General features: G+C 38.5%; 2 protein-coding genes and 2 pseudogenes across 3 annotated transcripts; all 4 read right to left on the bottom strand.

Moving 5' to 3' along the window:
* Window positions 1–2,138: 2,138 nt before the first annotated feature.
* Window positions 2,139–3,643, bottom strand: LOC149013119 (ankyrin repeat-containing protein BDA1-like). Its single transcript, XM_089160063.1, has 2 exons — window positions 3,025–3,643; window positions 2,139–2,906 (listed from the first exon to the last, which is right to left on the bottom strand). The coding sequence occupies exons 1-2, from the start codon at window positions 3,610–3,612 to the stop codon at window positions 2,214–2,216; spliced, it is 1,281 nt and encodes a 426-aa protein (XP_089016189.1). The 5' UTR covers window positions 3,613–3,643; the 3' UTR covers window positions 2,139–2,213.
* Window positions 3,644–5,486: 1,843 nt separating this feature from the next.
* Window positions 5,487–7,162, bottom strand: LOC149013118 (uncharacterized). Of its 2 annotated transcripts, none has more exons than XM_089160148.1 (2): window positions 6,540–7,162; window positions 5,487–6,428 (listed from the first exon to the last, which is right to left on the bottom strand). In XM_089160148.1, exons 1-2 carry the CDS (start codon window positions 7,160–7,162, stop codon window positions 5,789–5,791), a joined length of 1,263 nt encoding a protein of 420 aa, XP_089016274.1. In that variant the 3' UTR covers window positions 5,487–5,788. The 2 variants fall into 2 exon arrangements, with proteins under 2 accessions (XP_089016274.1, XP_089016275.1); XM_089160149.1 differs by having other exon boundaries at window positions 5,487–6,382; window positions 6,575–6,886.
* Window positions 7,163–8,985: 1,823 nt separating this feature from the next.
* LOC149013117 (uncharacterized) lies at window positions 8,986–10,584 on the bottom strand (annotated as a pseudogene).
* A 1,394-nt stretch (window positions 10,585–11,978) lies between these two features.
* Window positions 11,979–14,806, bottom strand: LOC149013116 (uncharacterized; annotated as a pseudogene).
* Window positions 14,807–14,858: the final 52 nt, after the last annotated feature.

Genomic DNA, 14,858 nt, shown 5'->3' with positions numbered 1-14,858 from the left:
CGATTTGAAAATCAAAGAGAGACGAGATAAACATGATGTCATCCCGTCTTTAGTAGTGATGCATGTAATAATCAGATGTTCTGGGGGTAGAATCAGGTCTTCTGGGGGGTTGCAGACGAAGTGTATAAGATTCCTCCCAAGTTAGCCTCTCTTTTTTTCCCGCTAAAACTCCCAGAGAGGGTTTGCATGGGGGAGCTGATAACTCTTAAACACCCGTTAAAGTGAGAAATCCTGGAGAATGGGGGAAAACCGGAAAATATATGGGATTTAATTTCAACCGATAAAATATTAGAACAATAATAAATATTTAGATAAAATGGTCTTGCATCTTTCGGACGGATCCACATCCTCTGTAATTCCTTTCCCTACAATTCCCTATAATCCCTCATAGGATTGTGCCACGTGGCATTTAAGTAATTCAAAGGTTAATTAATTTAAACTAAATTTGAATTTTATTTAAACCCACCTATAAATTTGAATGTTATTTAAATTATAGTTTGTTGGGTAATCTTTGGATTACTTAAATGTCACATGGCACAATCCTATGAGGGAATCACAGGGAATTGTAGGAAAAAGAATTACAGAGGATGTGGATCCCTTTCCGACTCGGTCCAAAATTTTTGGATCTTAGAGCCGATGCCCAAGGGAGACCACATCATTTCCCATAATAGGTGTGCTCTCCTTGTACTTTTCAGTCACAAAATCAAGTGAAATCTACAAATAAAAAATATAAGAGAGGTGAGACCTACAATGGTATCCTTAGGCCCCGAACTCAAATGACCTTCTTGATGGGCCGGATGGTTTATGAATAGAGACTACTCCCACTTCTAAAATTTTTCATTGTTTTTTTTCTGTGAGCGTCTCGTATTTTTGTGATCATAAAATGTTGAACAAAAACCTTTGTGGTATCCGTAAGGAAAGGTGGCCGGGAATTCAACATGAGTTGTGGACCACGGCAGCTACAAGCAACTGAAAATCAAAACCAAAATCAAAATAAAAATAAAAACCAAAATCAAAATCAAAATGGCAAAACGAAGATATAATCCTACCCAAATTTGAACTAAATTTCTAAAATGTACATTTGAATACACTAGTCGCTTCAAGTTTTTGTATCTAAATTGCTAGGTTTTGAAATTTCAGTTGAAATTTTAAAAGTTTGTTAATAAGAACACATTATATTGAAATGTCCATCTATTGAATTGTGCCTGTTGACCAAATTTAACTAATTAATTCATCATTACATCCATAACTAACTTCTGTATTTTAAAGAGTTCCCTAAATATTAAGGTTTCATATGCCAATTCATATATTACAATGTTGTGACTAGATATTTTTTTTGTGGAAATCAACAATTACCTGAATAAGGAGATAAAAAATTAAAAAAAAATAGTATCTTTAAATCATTGTGATGTATGATGAGTAAGCACGGCTAAATAGAGAAACCAAGTGGTGATTTATAGGAATCATATCTTCTTAATCAGGTGAATGATGGAATACAATCTCTTGAATCCATCTCTTCAATTAGCATCTGAAAGGCAGGTTGGTTAATCAATGGGGACAATATAACCAAAATTTTATCTATTTCTTTATTATGAACGAGCGACATATCTCTATAGGTCAGATTTTGGAAGATAGAAAATTTCTTATCTTAATTTAATCTCAACCCTTAGTCTACTTTAACCTATAGACATCTGTCACTCATTTATATGGGAATGGAGAGATGATGAAAATCCCTATGTAACAAGTGGCTGCTATTATTATTATTATTTTTTGGCTAGAAGGTCATTTGGTATTAATAATTGGAAATGAAGAATTACAACTATAAAATTAGAGTTACAAACTATTTTGAACCTCTCAAACTTCTAACATTTAGTAATTCTAAACAAATCCATAGAGATTTTGGACTCTCTTCTCAAATCTGCCTTTTAGAAACGAAAACATGGTACTTTTTTTTGTTTTTTTGGTAAAACATGATACTTGTTTGTAAGCCACCAAACTAACATTTCAAAAGAGACACCTATTAGCCATTTAAGAAAAAATCCAACAACTCACAAAATGAGATTTTGATTTTAAAGTAAATCCATAAGAACTACAACATAATATGGCAGCTTGTGATACGATGTTACATGAGTGGTAGACTTGTTTGGTTACAGTAGGAAAGAGATATTTGTTGTTAGCTCATTTAAACCAGGCTTAAGTTCCTTGAGATCTTTCTAGGAAAACTGACTTGGCTTCTTATGAAACCAAAGGAGTCCCAATGTCACAATGGGAATCACTGTAGTGAGGAGTATATAGTTTGTTGTGTGCGTATTTGGCAACAGAGGAGTCGACCAAACATAAGTAAAGACCAACAAGGATTGAGCCACTTGAACAGGTCCACTATAAGGGTATCCTTCAACCAGTCTAAAGATCATCACCGAAGACATTATGAACCCAGCAAAGTTGACTGCTGTGAATATGAAGTAACCAACTTTGTCTGTGCTCTTCCAAATCGGATCTCCGGCAGCTGGGCCATCTTGCCAATTACCTCCCGGTGGGTTGATTCCAACATCGAAAGTGACAGTGGCAATGAGAACAAGAATCACCATTAGTGTGTTACGGACTTCCAGTGAAGTATCTGCACGGACCCTAAAATTGAAGTAATGGTGGATCCTTAGACGACGATGAAGGGCTAGTCGTGGTTGTATGGTTGTTGGAGAAGGAATTAGATTGTTGATCTTCACGTCATTACAAGCTCTCATGGATCCAGCTTTGTGGAGGATGTTTGATACATTCTGAACATCAAGTGGTTCATTTGGGTGCCTCACTAACTCATCCAAATCCAAAGCTGTCAACCCATCCTTGTTTGTGGCATTCACGTTTACAGCCCTTCTAACCTTAAAGCCACTGCACAGCATTTTTACCATCTGAAAGAGAGACAGGATAAGAGTATATGAAATTGCATCAACGGGGGAGCGGCTTCTGCTTCGCGTGGGTTTCGTGGCGACTTAAAAAGTATACTAGAGTGTGTCGAGTTGGGATTACCTGAGGTTGTCTCAAGGAGGTTGCTAGGTGCAATGCGGTGTTGCCTTCTAGATCTGTCCAGCCTAGAATTCTCTCCATTTCAAGCTCTTCAATCCATCTCAGCAAGGCTTTAACAGTTTCCAGTTGGCCATGTTTTATGGCCAAGTGAAGAGCTGTCTCCTTTCGAATCGTCTTTTTCGGAAGAGAATCATTGCAGTTGAAGATCAGCTCATCCAACGCTTCAATGCTTCCTGTCATGGCTGCACAATGAAGTGGAGTTCTCTTCTCCCTTCCTTGGAGTTTACCCAAAGAAGAGTCTAACTTCAAGAGTTGCTTCACTATCTCTGCGTGCCCATTAGTCGCAGCCAAGTGTAACGGGCTATACCCACTTGGGTTTAGCTTTCTGACAAAGGAAGGCTTCAAGTTTGCGATCTCCTCCGCAAAACAGGCTTGCCCAGCATCCACAGCAACATGTAATGGAGTGTTTGTGAAGGGGTTGGGATCAATGCCCTCAAGAATATTAGAATCTTCTTGGAGCAAATTGTACAACTCCTCAATATCTCCTGCCTTCGCCGCGTCACTCAGTCTCTGATGAAGCAGGGTTGCCATTGTCTTATTCTCCAGTGTCTTTTGGACTCGAAAGTTGTTTCTTCTTCTTAATGTTAAATCTCCTCCATGGTTGCGAGTCAGGGAAGAGCTTAAATATAAATTAAGGTGTAATGGGTGGGGCTAGCTGTAGCCGCTCGAGGAAGCTAAGCATAAATCTTGGCACAAGACCGAAGTCATCAGATCTTGGAAATTGAAATCTAAAGAAAGCATTCCATTAAAGAAATCTGTAAGCAAATGTGGTCCTTAAAAACTACAAAATCAAAAGTTAATCCACACATGGCCATGCATGAGGGATGAAGACAATGGAAGCAAGCCATTCAAGCACAGTTTGCAAGTGCCTTACCGACCAAATCATCTAAACCAAAGTTGTTTTACAAAGAAAAGATGAACAATTATGACTATACAATGTTAATTTTGATGGTGTGTTGTTGTCTGCAACAACTGTTACCACTTTTTATAAAGTAGGATTATAGAATTCCTCAAGGGTATAGTGTCTCAAGCAAGAGCCCATGCTGCGAAATTTTCTTGTTCAAATCTGGTGCATACAACAATAACTATAACTTAACTCAGCTTTATTCCAACTAGATGGAATTGGCCACATGGATCCTTATCTTCCAATCAACTCTATTCAAGGTCACTAAATATAAGACTTAAGTCATTGATGTATTTACTCATTATCTGTCCTAAGTTTAATTTAACTCTGGTCCTTACCTTTTTAGAATGCATTTGATAAGAATCTGGATCATTTCCTTGACGGAGAGCACTTTCCCCTTATACAAGCCACCCATGGGGATTATCTTTTTTGGATGTTGTGCTTGTTCATTCAATCTCCTACCACACGATTACCTCACTCAATTTAACCCCCCATATCATTACGTCACTCCGTTTTTTGGGTGGCATCATTAGGTCATTCCACTTTTTCAAAATCTTTGTTTTGGGGTTCCATTTCTTTTTCTTGAATGTAAGGAAGCCAAGCTTCCACTGCTAATTTTGTTTCAAACAGCAGAAGGCACCGGACTAAAACAATATTGTCTCCACCTCCTCCAACCTTCTTGGCAAAATCTTTTGTAGTTTTTATGGATTTATTTTAAAATTCAAAATTTCAATTGTGAATAGTTATGTCTTTCCCTAAAAGACACCTAAATGGCCAATAAATATCTCTTTTGGAAGGCAAGTTTTAATGGAGAGACATGTCTTTTGGAGACAACCCTAAGTGATGTCTATTACTCTCCAATATAAAGGTGCATGGGATGGTTTGTTTGCTCTAAGGCGAGTATTGTTTCAAAATATTATTTTCTTTAACTTGTGTAGTTAAAACAGATTGGTGAATATAGCTTTATGGATCTCTTAGTCTATCAGTTTTGAAGTGCACTGTTTATGATGGAGCAGTTGATTGATCTTACAGGTGAAAATGCACTTAAAACCCAAGTGCACTATTTAGGGCATTTAAATATGTTAAAATTGCCACTTTCAACTCTGCTAATTCTTGTTCATGTATAATCAGATAGATGTGCGTAATTATACTTTTGACAAAGAGATCGTTCATCCGATTTGAAATAAGATAAGATCTTGTACTTGTAACTTGATTTTATTATTCTAGTTTATTTATCTTATACGATTGCCCATGTAACATATTTCCAACAAAATCATTCTCAAAATATGCATAGGCCAGATGCATGGGACTAGAAAAAGAGTCCTGTTGTGCCTCAAGGATCAAAGCATCCTTAGATAAGCATTTTTGCTAGCTTTTGGATTAACTTGTTTCTCAATTCTCTATTTGCCCTCATGGATTGGAATACAAGCAAATAACTACATTTCTCGATCAAAGTTTCTGTACTTGTATAATCAACCAACAGTTTTATTCTTATCCGGATAAAGAGTTCATACAAGAAAGAAGGAGATGATAGCATCAGCATGCAACAGGGTCCATGTTTCAATAGCTTGCTCTCTTCCTTGCATAACCTGTTCTATTAAAGTTACACTTATAATCAGTAATAATAATGACCTCATCATTGTACTTATTAGTAAAGTAATATATAGGGTAGGACTCATTAGTGATCTGATACCAGCCCAATTAAAATGATCGAGAGATCTTAAATTAAGACCAAATGAAGACCGGTTTGGTCTGATTCATCAATTTAGCTTCAACCCATCTATGTTCCACGGGAGAATGCTTCTAGAATAAGTTCTTTGGCTTCCTGTGAATCCAATGCAGAGCCACCACTCCTATGGGAACCACAAATCCCAAGAAAATGCTCAAGTAGATGGAGTTGCCTTTACCATGAATAGAGAGCCAAGGATTTGTCAAAACATAAGTATAAACCAGGAATGACTGGGCCAGTTGGACCGGACCACTATAAGGATATCCTTCAACCAGTCTAAAGATCATTACCGACGACAAGAGGAACCCAGAACAGTTAATCGCCGTGAAAATGAAGTAACCAACTGGGTCTTTATCCTTCCAAATTGGATCTCCGGCAGTGTGATTGTTCTTATTAGAATCGGTTAAATCATCCTGCCAGTTACCACCTGGTGGAGTGATTCCGATCTGGAAAGTGGCAGCTGCAATGAGAACAAGAATCACCAAAAGTGTGTTACGGACCTCAGTTGAGGTATCTGCATTGACCCTGAAATTGAAGTAGCGAACGATCTTCTGACGATGGTGGATGGCTAGTGCTGGTTGGTTGGTTGGTGTGTGACCACAAAGATTGTTGATCTTCAAATTCAAACCTCCCATGGATTCTGCTTTGCGGAGGATTTCTGACATATTCTGAACGAGAGAGTGTGTGTTCGTGCAAGCATTCAATGTTAAAGTACTTATCAATGTGCCAAAACTTCGAAAGTTGATGGAATAATTCTATCTCATAGGAGGCTTGCCCAATTCGACACATTACATGCAAACCCATCTAAATTTTCAAAAACAGTACGTACGCAGGTAAGGGAAGAAAAGTTTGGGGATCACCTGATCTTGCCTAAAGGAAGTCGCAAGGTCCAATGGAGTGTTCCCTTCCAAATCTTTCAGGATTAGAAGGTTCTTCATGTTAAGCTCTCCAATCCATCTCAGCAAGGCTTCAACAGTTTCCAATTGGCCATGTTTCACGGCCAAGTGAAGAGCGGTCTCCTTCCGAATGGTCTTTTTCAGAAGAGATTTAGGACATTGGAAGATTAATGCATCCACAGCTCCAATGCTCCCTGCCATGGCTGCACAATGAAGTGGAGTTCTCTTCTCCCTTCCTCTGAGTACACTCAGACAAGAGTCTACCTTCAAGAGCTGCTTCACTATCTCTACGTGCCCATTAGCCGCAGCTAAGTGTAAAGGGCTATACCCACTTGGGTCCAGCTTTCTTGCAAAGGAAAGCTTCAGATTTGTGATCTCTTGCACGAAACATATTTGCCCGGCGCATACGGCAACATGTAATGGAGTGTGTGCGAAGGGGATCTGATCAATGCCATCAAGAATGTATGGATCTTCTTGGAGCACGTTATATAACTCGTCGATATCTCCTGCCTTCGCCGCTTCACTCAATCTCTGATGAAGCTGAGTCGCCATTGCCTTATTCTCGTATCAGTCGTTTGGAACCAAAGCAGTTTTCTCCTTCACTTATAACTAACATCCTTTCGTGGTGTATGTATATAGATCTCTTGGAGCCAGACCAAAGTCATCATCTTGTAATGGAGAACTTAAGAGAGAATTCGTTTTCTCTCTGCGTCTCTCTTTTCTGTTCCTTGGGGAATTGAAGAGAGCATTCTATTCCTTGAAAGCGTGAAGCATAAAGATTCTATACCGTTCAAAATAGAAAGTTCGGACCACAAAAAAATAAAAATGAAGGATTGCAACTTAATCCACATCCACAAATGGCATGAAGACGAAGACAAGGCAAGCAAGGGATTATGCGTGCCTTACCAAATAATATTGACTCAGAAAGAAAAAGATGAACATTTATGACTAGACGAGGTTAATATTAATGCTATATTTTCAGCAATTATTGTTGTACTCTTCCTCATGCATGTAGATTTTTCATGCAAAACCCTTCTCTAAAAGCTGATGGAAAATAAAAAAATATTCGTAAAAATCTGATTCGATCTAGTGCCTAAGAGCATAGCACTTGGTTCTCGATATAACTTAATCGTACAAGCAAAAATGGGTTCTACTCAAATTCAAATCCTTTTTTCTCATGTTCTTCATTTCGGCAGTTCTGTTTACACCTATTTCAACTATTGGCCTACTTACAGAAGTCCATTTCTGGAAGCAAATGAAAATAAGATTTATCCTCCACATGGAGACAGAGAACCACTAAAAAAATTGAAGATTTTCTGGTGAACATGTTGACAAAATATGCATATAGAGTTACAATTCAGTTGCCTTCACATATGGCAATACTGAATTGATGTACTTCAATGGTTATGTAACCTCCCCAACTTAGTCTGATTTTACTACTGTAGCAGAGTTGCAGGGGAATGCAATCTAGCAATGCCAAATAATATGAGTACTTACTGTAGTGGCTAGTTTTGAAAGCCTAAACTCGTTGTTTTCGATTGTGATAAGTTTGCTCTTAGTAGATCCAAGAAATGTCTGAGCCCTTTTAAATATCCAGAATAAATAGTTAATTCTCTCATCAATAGATAGAAATAGGTGATTTCCCCTTATTATTTTCCTTCTCTATTCTTTCCCACTCTTTCGATCTATCAGAACGAATCAGGATATCTATCAATCCATTTAAAGATTATTGCATGCTCATATTGCTTTTCCTTCATTTCCGCCACGCGAACATAGCTGTAATAAGAAGTGAGGAAAAAGTCTAACCTATCAAGCAAGTCCTTTCGCCTTTGCCCCAAATTTTTTTCTCTTTTAATCTAAACTTATTTTGGGTTTTATTTATTTTTGGAAAAATTTCTATCACTCCCTAATACTAAGACTCTTGCTTTTTTGAAGCACTTCTTAGAAGCATTTATGCTAGTTTTTGGATTAACTTGTTCCTCAATTCTCTATTTGCCCTCATGAATTGGAATACAAACAAATAACTACATTTCTCGATCTAAGTTTCCGTACTTGTATAATCAACCAACAATTTTATTCTTATCTGGGTAAGGATTTCATACAAGAAAGAAGGAGATGATAGCATCGGCATGCAACAGGGTCCATAATTTCAATAGCTTGCTCTCTTCCTTGCATAAGCTGTTCTATTAAAGTTACTATTATCATCAATAATAATGACCTCATCATTGTACTTCTTAATAATATATAAAGTAGGATTCGTTCGTAATCTGGTACTAGCGAATTACAAATGATCGAGAGAGCTTAAACATGAAGACCGGTTTGGTCTGGTTCAACAATTTAGCTTCAAGCCATCTATGTTCCACGGGAGAATGCTTCTAGAATAAGTTCTTTGGCTTCCTGTGAATCCAATGCAGAGCCACCACCCCTATGGGAACCACAAATCCGAAGATAAAGTAGTTGCCAACTTCACTGTTAATAGAGAGCCAAGGATTTGACAAAACATAAGTATAAACCAGGAAGGATTGGGCCAGTTGGACCGGACCACTATAAGGATATCCTTCCACCAGTCTAAAGATCATTACCGACGACAAGAGGAACCCAGAACAGTTAATCGCCGTGAAAATGTAGTAACCAACTCGGTCTTGATCCTTCCAAATTGGATCTCCAGCAATGTGACCTTCATCATTATCCTGCCAGTTACCACCTGGTGGGGTGATTCCGATCTGGAAAGTGGCTGCTGCAATGAGAACAAGAATCACCAAAAGTGTGTTACGGACTTCAATTGAGGTATCTGCATTGACCCTGAAATTGAAGTAGCGAAAGATCTTTTGACGACGGTGGATGGCTAGTGCTGGTTGGGTGGTTGGTGTGTGACAAAAAGGGTTGTTGATCTTCAGATTTAAACCTCCCATGGATTCTGCTTTGCGGAGGATTTCTGATATATTCTGAACGAGAGTGTGAAGCATTCAATTTAAGTACTTATCAGTGTACCAAAAGTTTTAAAGTTCTACACATATCATGCAAGCCCACCTCTATTTTCTCAAAAACAGTACGTAGTACGTAGGCATGTAGGGAAGAGAAGTTAGGGGATCACCTGATCTTGCCTAGAGGTCGCAAGGTCCAATGGAGTGTTCGCTTCCAAATCTTTAAGGATTAGAAGGCTCTTCATGTTAAGCTCTCCAATCCATCTCAGCAAGGCGTCAACAGTTTCCAATTGGTCATGTTTCACGGCCAAGTGAAGAGCTGTCTCCTTCCGAATAGTCTTTTTGAGAAGAGATTTATGACATTGGAAGATTAAGGCATCCACAGCTCCAATGCTCCCTGCCATGGCTGCACAATGAAGTGGAGTTCTCTTCTCCCTTCCTCTGAGTACACTCAGAGTAGAGTCTACCTTCAAGAGCTGCTTCACTATCTCTACGTGCCCATTAGCCGCAGCTAAGTGTAAAGGGCTATACCCACTTGAGTCCAGCTTTCTTGAAAAGGAAAGCTTCAGATTTGTGATCTCTTGCACGAAACATGCTTGCCCGGCGCATACGGCAACATGTAATGGAGTGTGTGCGAAGGGGATCTGATCAATGCCATCAAGAATGTATGGATCTTCTTGGAGCACGTTATATAACTCGTCGATATCTCCTGCCTTCGCCGCTTCACTCAATCTCTGATGAAGCTGAGTCAGAGTCGCCATTGCCTTACTCTCGTATCAGTCGTTCCTGCTTCACTTGTAGCTAACATCGTTTCGTAGTGTATATATATAGGCCTAATAGGTGGACATAAAGGATCTGGAGATCTCTCGATGCCAGACCAAAGTCATCATCTTTTGGTAACGGAGAACAAAAGAGAGAATTCGTTTTCTCCTCTCTCTTTTTGAAGAGAGCATTCTATTCCTGGAAAGCCTGAAGCAAGGATCCTATACTATTTAAAATAGAAAGTTTGGACGAAAAAAATAGAAAACAAGAAGGATTGCAAATTAATCCACATTTGAGATCAATGCCGTCAAGAATATAAGAATCTTCTTGAAGCGAATTGTACAACTCCTCAATAACTCCTGCCTTTGCCGCGTCACTCAATCTCTGATGAAGCAGGGTTGCCATTGTCTTACTCTCCTGTGTCTGTTGGACTCGAAAGCTGTTTCTTCTTCTCTAACGTTAGATCTCCTTCATGGTTGCGAGTCAGGGAAGAGCTCAAATATAAATTAAGGCGTAATGGGTGGGGCTGTAGCCGCTCGAGGAAGCTAAGCATAAATCTTGGCACAAGACCGAAGTCATTAGATCTTGGTAATTGAATACTAAAGAGAGCATTCCATTAAAGAAGTCTATAAGCAAATGTGGTCCTTAAAACTACAAAATCGATAGTTAATCTACACATGGCCATGAGGATAAAGACAGTGGAAGCAAGGTATTCAAGCATAGTTCGTATGGGTCTCACCAACCGAATCAGCTAACCAAAGTTGTTTTACAATAAAAAGATGAACAATTATGATTATACAATGTTAATTTTAATGGTGTGTTGATCTATGCAACAGCTGTTTCCACTTTTTATAAAGTTGGAATATAGAATTCCTCAGTATCTAAAGCAAGAGCCCATGCTGCAAATTTATCTTGAAGTCGATGAAAACTCAAATCGTGGTCAATTCTCGTTTCATACAACAATAACTATAACGTTTCTCAGCTTTATTCCAAATAGATGGAATTGCTACCTCATCCTGATCCTTATCGTCCAATCAACTCTATTTAAAGACACACCAAATGTAAGACTTAAGTCATTGATGTATTTACTCATTGTCTGTCTTAAGTTTATTTTAAGTCTGATCCTTACATTTTAAGAATGCATTTGATAAAAATTCGGATCATCTCCCCTGACAGAAAGCACTTCTTCCCTTATATGAGCCACCCCTTGGGATTATCTTTTTCAGGATGTTGTGTTTGCTCATCTAATCTTCTACCATACGATTACCTCACTCAATTTAACTTCCAAGGTGACCCCATATCATTACACACTCCGATTTTTGGTCGGCGGTCATTAGGTCATTCTACTTTTTCAAAATCTTTGTTTTTGGGTTCCATTTCTTCATGCTGAATGTAAGGAAGCCAAGCTTCTACTGCGAATTTTGTTTTAAACAGCAAATGACACCAGACTAAAACAACATTGTCTCCACCTCCTCCAACCTCCTTGGCAAAATCATCCTCTACATATGCACGAGACAGATGCATATGGGACTAGAAGAATAGTCCTGTTTTGCCTCAAGGATTCAAAGCAACCTTAGAAGCATTTCTGCTAGCTTTTGGATTAAATTGTTTCTCAATTCTCTATTTGCCCTCATGGATTGGAATACAAACAACTACATTTCTTGATCAAAGTTTCCGTACTTCTATAATCGACCAACAGTTATATTTTTGTCTTGGTAAAGTCGTAAAGAGTTCACACAAGTCAATGCAGGGTTGGTAGAGTAGTAAGACCCATACTTTTCAGTGGAGAGGTCATGGGTTCGACTCTTGCAAACAACAAAGATCCCTCTGAGGATGTAATCAAGATGCGCGAAAGCTGGCCTGGATGTGAACATGGGGTTGTTTCTAGAATTGATAGATAGCCAAGGATTTGTCAAAACGTAAGTATAAACTAGGAATGATTGAGCTATTTGGACCGGACCATTATAAGAATATCCTTCCACCAGTCTAAGGATCATCACTGACGACATAAGGAACCCAGAACAGTTGATCGCCGTGAAAATGAAGTAACCAACTTGGTCCTTATCCTTCCAAATTGGATCTCCAGCAATGTGACCGTGTCCATCATCCTGCTAGCTAGTTACCACCTGGTGGTTCATTTCTATCTGGAAAGTGGCAGCTGCAATGAGAACAAGAATTACCAAAAGTGTGTTACGGACCTCAGGTGAGGTATCTGCATCGACCCTGAAATCGAAGTAGCAGATGATCTTTCGACAACGAAGGATGGCTAGTCCCTGGTTGGTAGGTTGGTGTGCAAGGAAAAAGCTTGTTCATCTTCAGATCGGAACTTCCCACAGTTCTGCTTTGCGGAGGATTTCTGATATATTCTGAACGTCAGCTGCTTCATCTGGGTGCCTCACTGATTCGTCCAATTCTAAGGCGATCAAACCATCATTGTTTCTGGCATGCACTTTCACAGCCTTTCTGAACGTATAATCACTGCATAGCATCTTCACAATCTGAAGAGAGAGAGAATGTGTTAGTGCATGCATGCAATGTTAGGTATTTGATCAATGCGCCTAAAGCTTCGAGATTGATGGAACGATCCTATTTCATACTAGGCTAGCCCAATTTAGTGTACATATAAACCAAACTGATCAAGCCCTATCAAGTAGGTAGCTCCGTAACTTTCACCGAGTAGCTGCACTCTACCCCCATTAAACCTTTCTTTTTTAGTTAGGGAGTCCTTCGGATTTGGAGGGAAAACTCTAATACCAAATGTGAGGTATTTCATTAGTGTGCCAAAAGCGCTGAAGCTCATGAAACTAGTTTAGTCAAGTCATTTAACTTATCTCATTCTAGACTGGTCCAATCTTGTGGCTATGCATTAAATTGAACCCCACACAGGGGCGGACCCATTAAGGGGCCAGGGGGCCATGGCCCCCTAGATTTTTAAATTTTTTTTTTTATTTTCTTATTTTTTTTATATTAATTTCCTTCATTTTTTTCAGCTTTTTTCTCTTCTCACATGTGAAATATCCCCCCAATTTGAAAACAAAATTTTAACGTAAAATCATGGATATAACTATCATCTCTATTTAAAAAATAAATCATCAATCCCTATTTATTCTCCCCTCTCTTCTCTCTCACATCTTTTCTTCCTATTTATTCTCCTTATATAAACGTGGGTTAAAGGAAATTTTTGAAAAAGCCATTTCTAATGGAAACTAACTCCTCGATTCCTAATAATTCTCCTCTCTCTTCTCTCACATCTTTTATTCCTATATGTTCTCCTTTTATAAACATGGGTTAAGGTAAATTTTAAAAAAATATATATTATTAAATATTCAAAGTGTCATTTCTAATGGAAATTAACTCCTCAATCCCTATTTATTCTCTCATATCTCCTATTTTCTCTCTCCTCTTTTCTTCTTATTTATTCTCTTTGATTTCTTTCTTTTTATTTATTCTATAAGTGCGGATTAAGGAAATTTTGAAAAAAAATCTTCTGCACAATTAGGTTCTCTTTCTCTTTTTTAATTAATTTATTTTTTTCTCTTTTACTTATTTTTATGCTATTCTTTATTTGATTTTATATTATTTGTTTTTGTATATCTTTTGCAATTTTTATTATTTGATTTTATATTGTAAATAAAATGTCTACCATTGGTTTGCATTTCTTACCTAAAATTTTTTTTTGTTTGCAAATGTTTTAGGGTTAAAGTCACGTGTATTTTTTTTAACTGATGCTTTAATTTACCTTGTGAAAAAAAAATATCATTATTAATAATTTACCTATTTTTGTCAAATATATATGGGCCCACACAATATGTGTGGCGAAAAAGCATTGTGCGCCCCTCCCCCCACCATTGAATCCGGTTTCCGCTCATAGAAGCCCATCTGTATTTTTGAAAAGACTAAGTACGTAATTAGAAGAGAAGATAGGGGATAGGGGATCACCTGGTGTTGCCTGAAGGTCGGAATGTGCAATGGAGTGTTCCCTTCCGAATCTAAGGGTCTTCATTTTAAGCTCTTCAATCCATCTCAGCAAGGCTTCAGCAGATTTCAATTGGCCATGTTTCACGGCCAAGTGAAGAGATGTCTCCTTCCGAATAGTCATTTTCAGAAGAGATTTATGACATTGGAAGATTAATGCATCCAGAGCTCCAATGCTCCCAGCAATGGCTGCACAAGAAGTGGGGGTTCTCTTCTCCCTTCCTTGGAGTTAAGAGTCTACCTTCAATAGTTGCTTGGCTATCTCTACGTGCCCATTAGCCGCAGCCAAGTGCAAGGGGCTATACCCTCTTGTGTCCAGCTTTCTTGTAAAAGAAAGCTTCATGTTTATGATCTCCTCCACAAAACAGGCTTGCCCAGCGCATACAGCAACATGTAATGGAGTGTATACCAAGGGTATCTGATCATGATCAGTGCCATCAAGAATGTATGGATCTTCTTGGAGCACGTTATATAACTCGTGGATATCTCGTGCCTTCGCAGCTTCACTCAATCTCTAATGAAGCTGAGTCGCCATTGCCTTACTCTCGTATCAGCCGTTTGGAACCAAAGCAGTTTCTGCTTCACTT

Source organism: Hakea prostrata, chromosome 6, assembly GCF_041222555.1.
Source record: "Hakea prostrata isolate BN-2017 chromosome 6, UWA_Hpros_2, whole genome shotgun sequence".
Taxonomy (NCBI): domain Eukaryota; kingdom Viridiplantae; phylum Streptophyta; class Magnoliopsida; order Proteales; family Proteaceae; genus Hakea; species Hakea prostrata.
The sequence above is the reverse complement of the archived record's forward strand: the minus strand, read 5'-3'. Positions and strand labels throughout refer to the sequence as shown.

What these genes read in the sequence shown, in the direction of transcription:
- LOC149013119 (XM_089160063.1), bottom strand. Translation starts at nt 3,612, where the DNA reads ATGGCAACCCTGCTTCATCAGAGACTGAGTGACGCGGCGAAGGCAGGA. An exon ending in CCTCCTTGAGACAACCTCAG is followed by an intron (nt 2,907 to 3,024) that starts GTAATCCCAACT and finishes TCTCTCTTTCAG; the next exon opens with ATGGTAAAAATGCTGTGCAG.
- LOC149013118 (XM_089160148.1), bottom strand. Translation starts at nt 7,162, where the DNA reads ATGGCGACTCAGCTTCATCAGAGATTGAGTGAAGCGGCGAAGGCAGGA. An exon ending in TTCTTCCCTTACCTGCGTAC is followed by an intron (nt 6,429 to 6,539) that starts GTACTGTTTTTG and finishes CACATTGATAAG; the next exon opens with TACTTTAACATTGAATGCTT.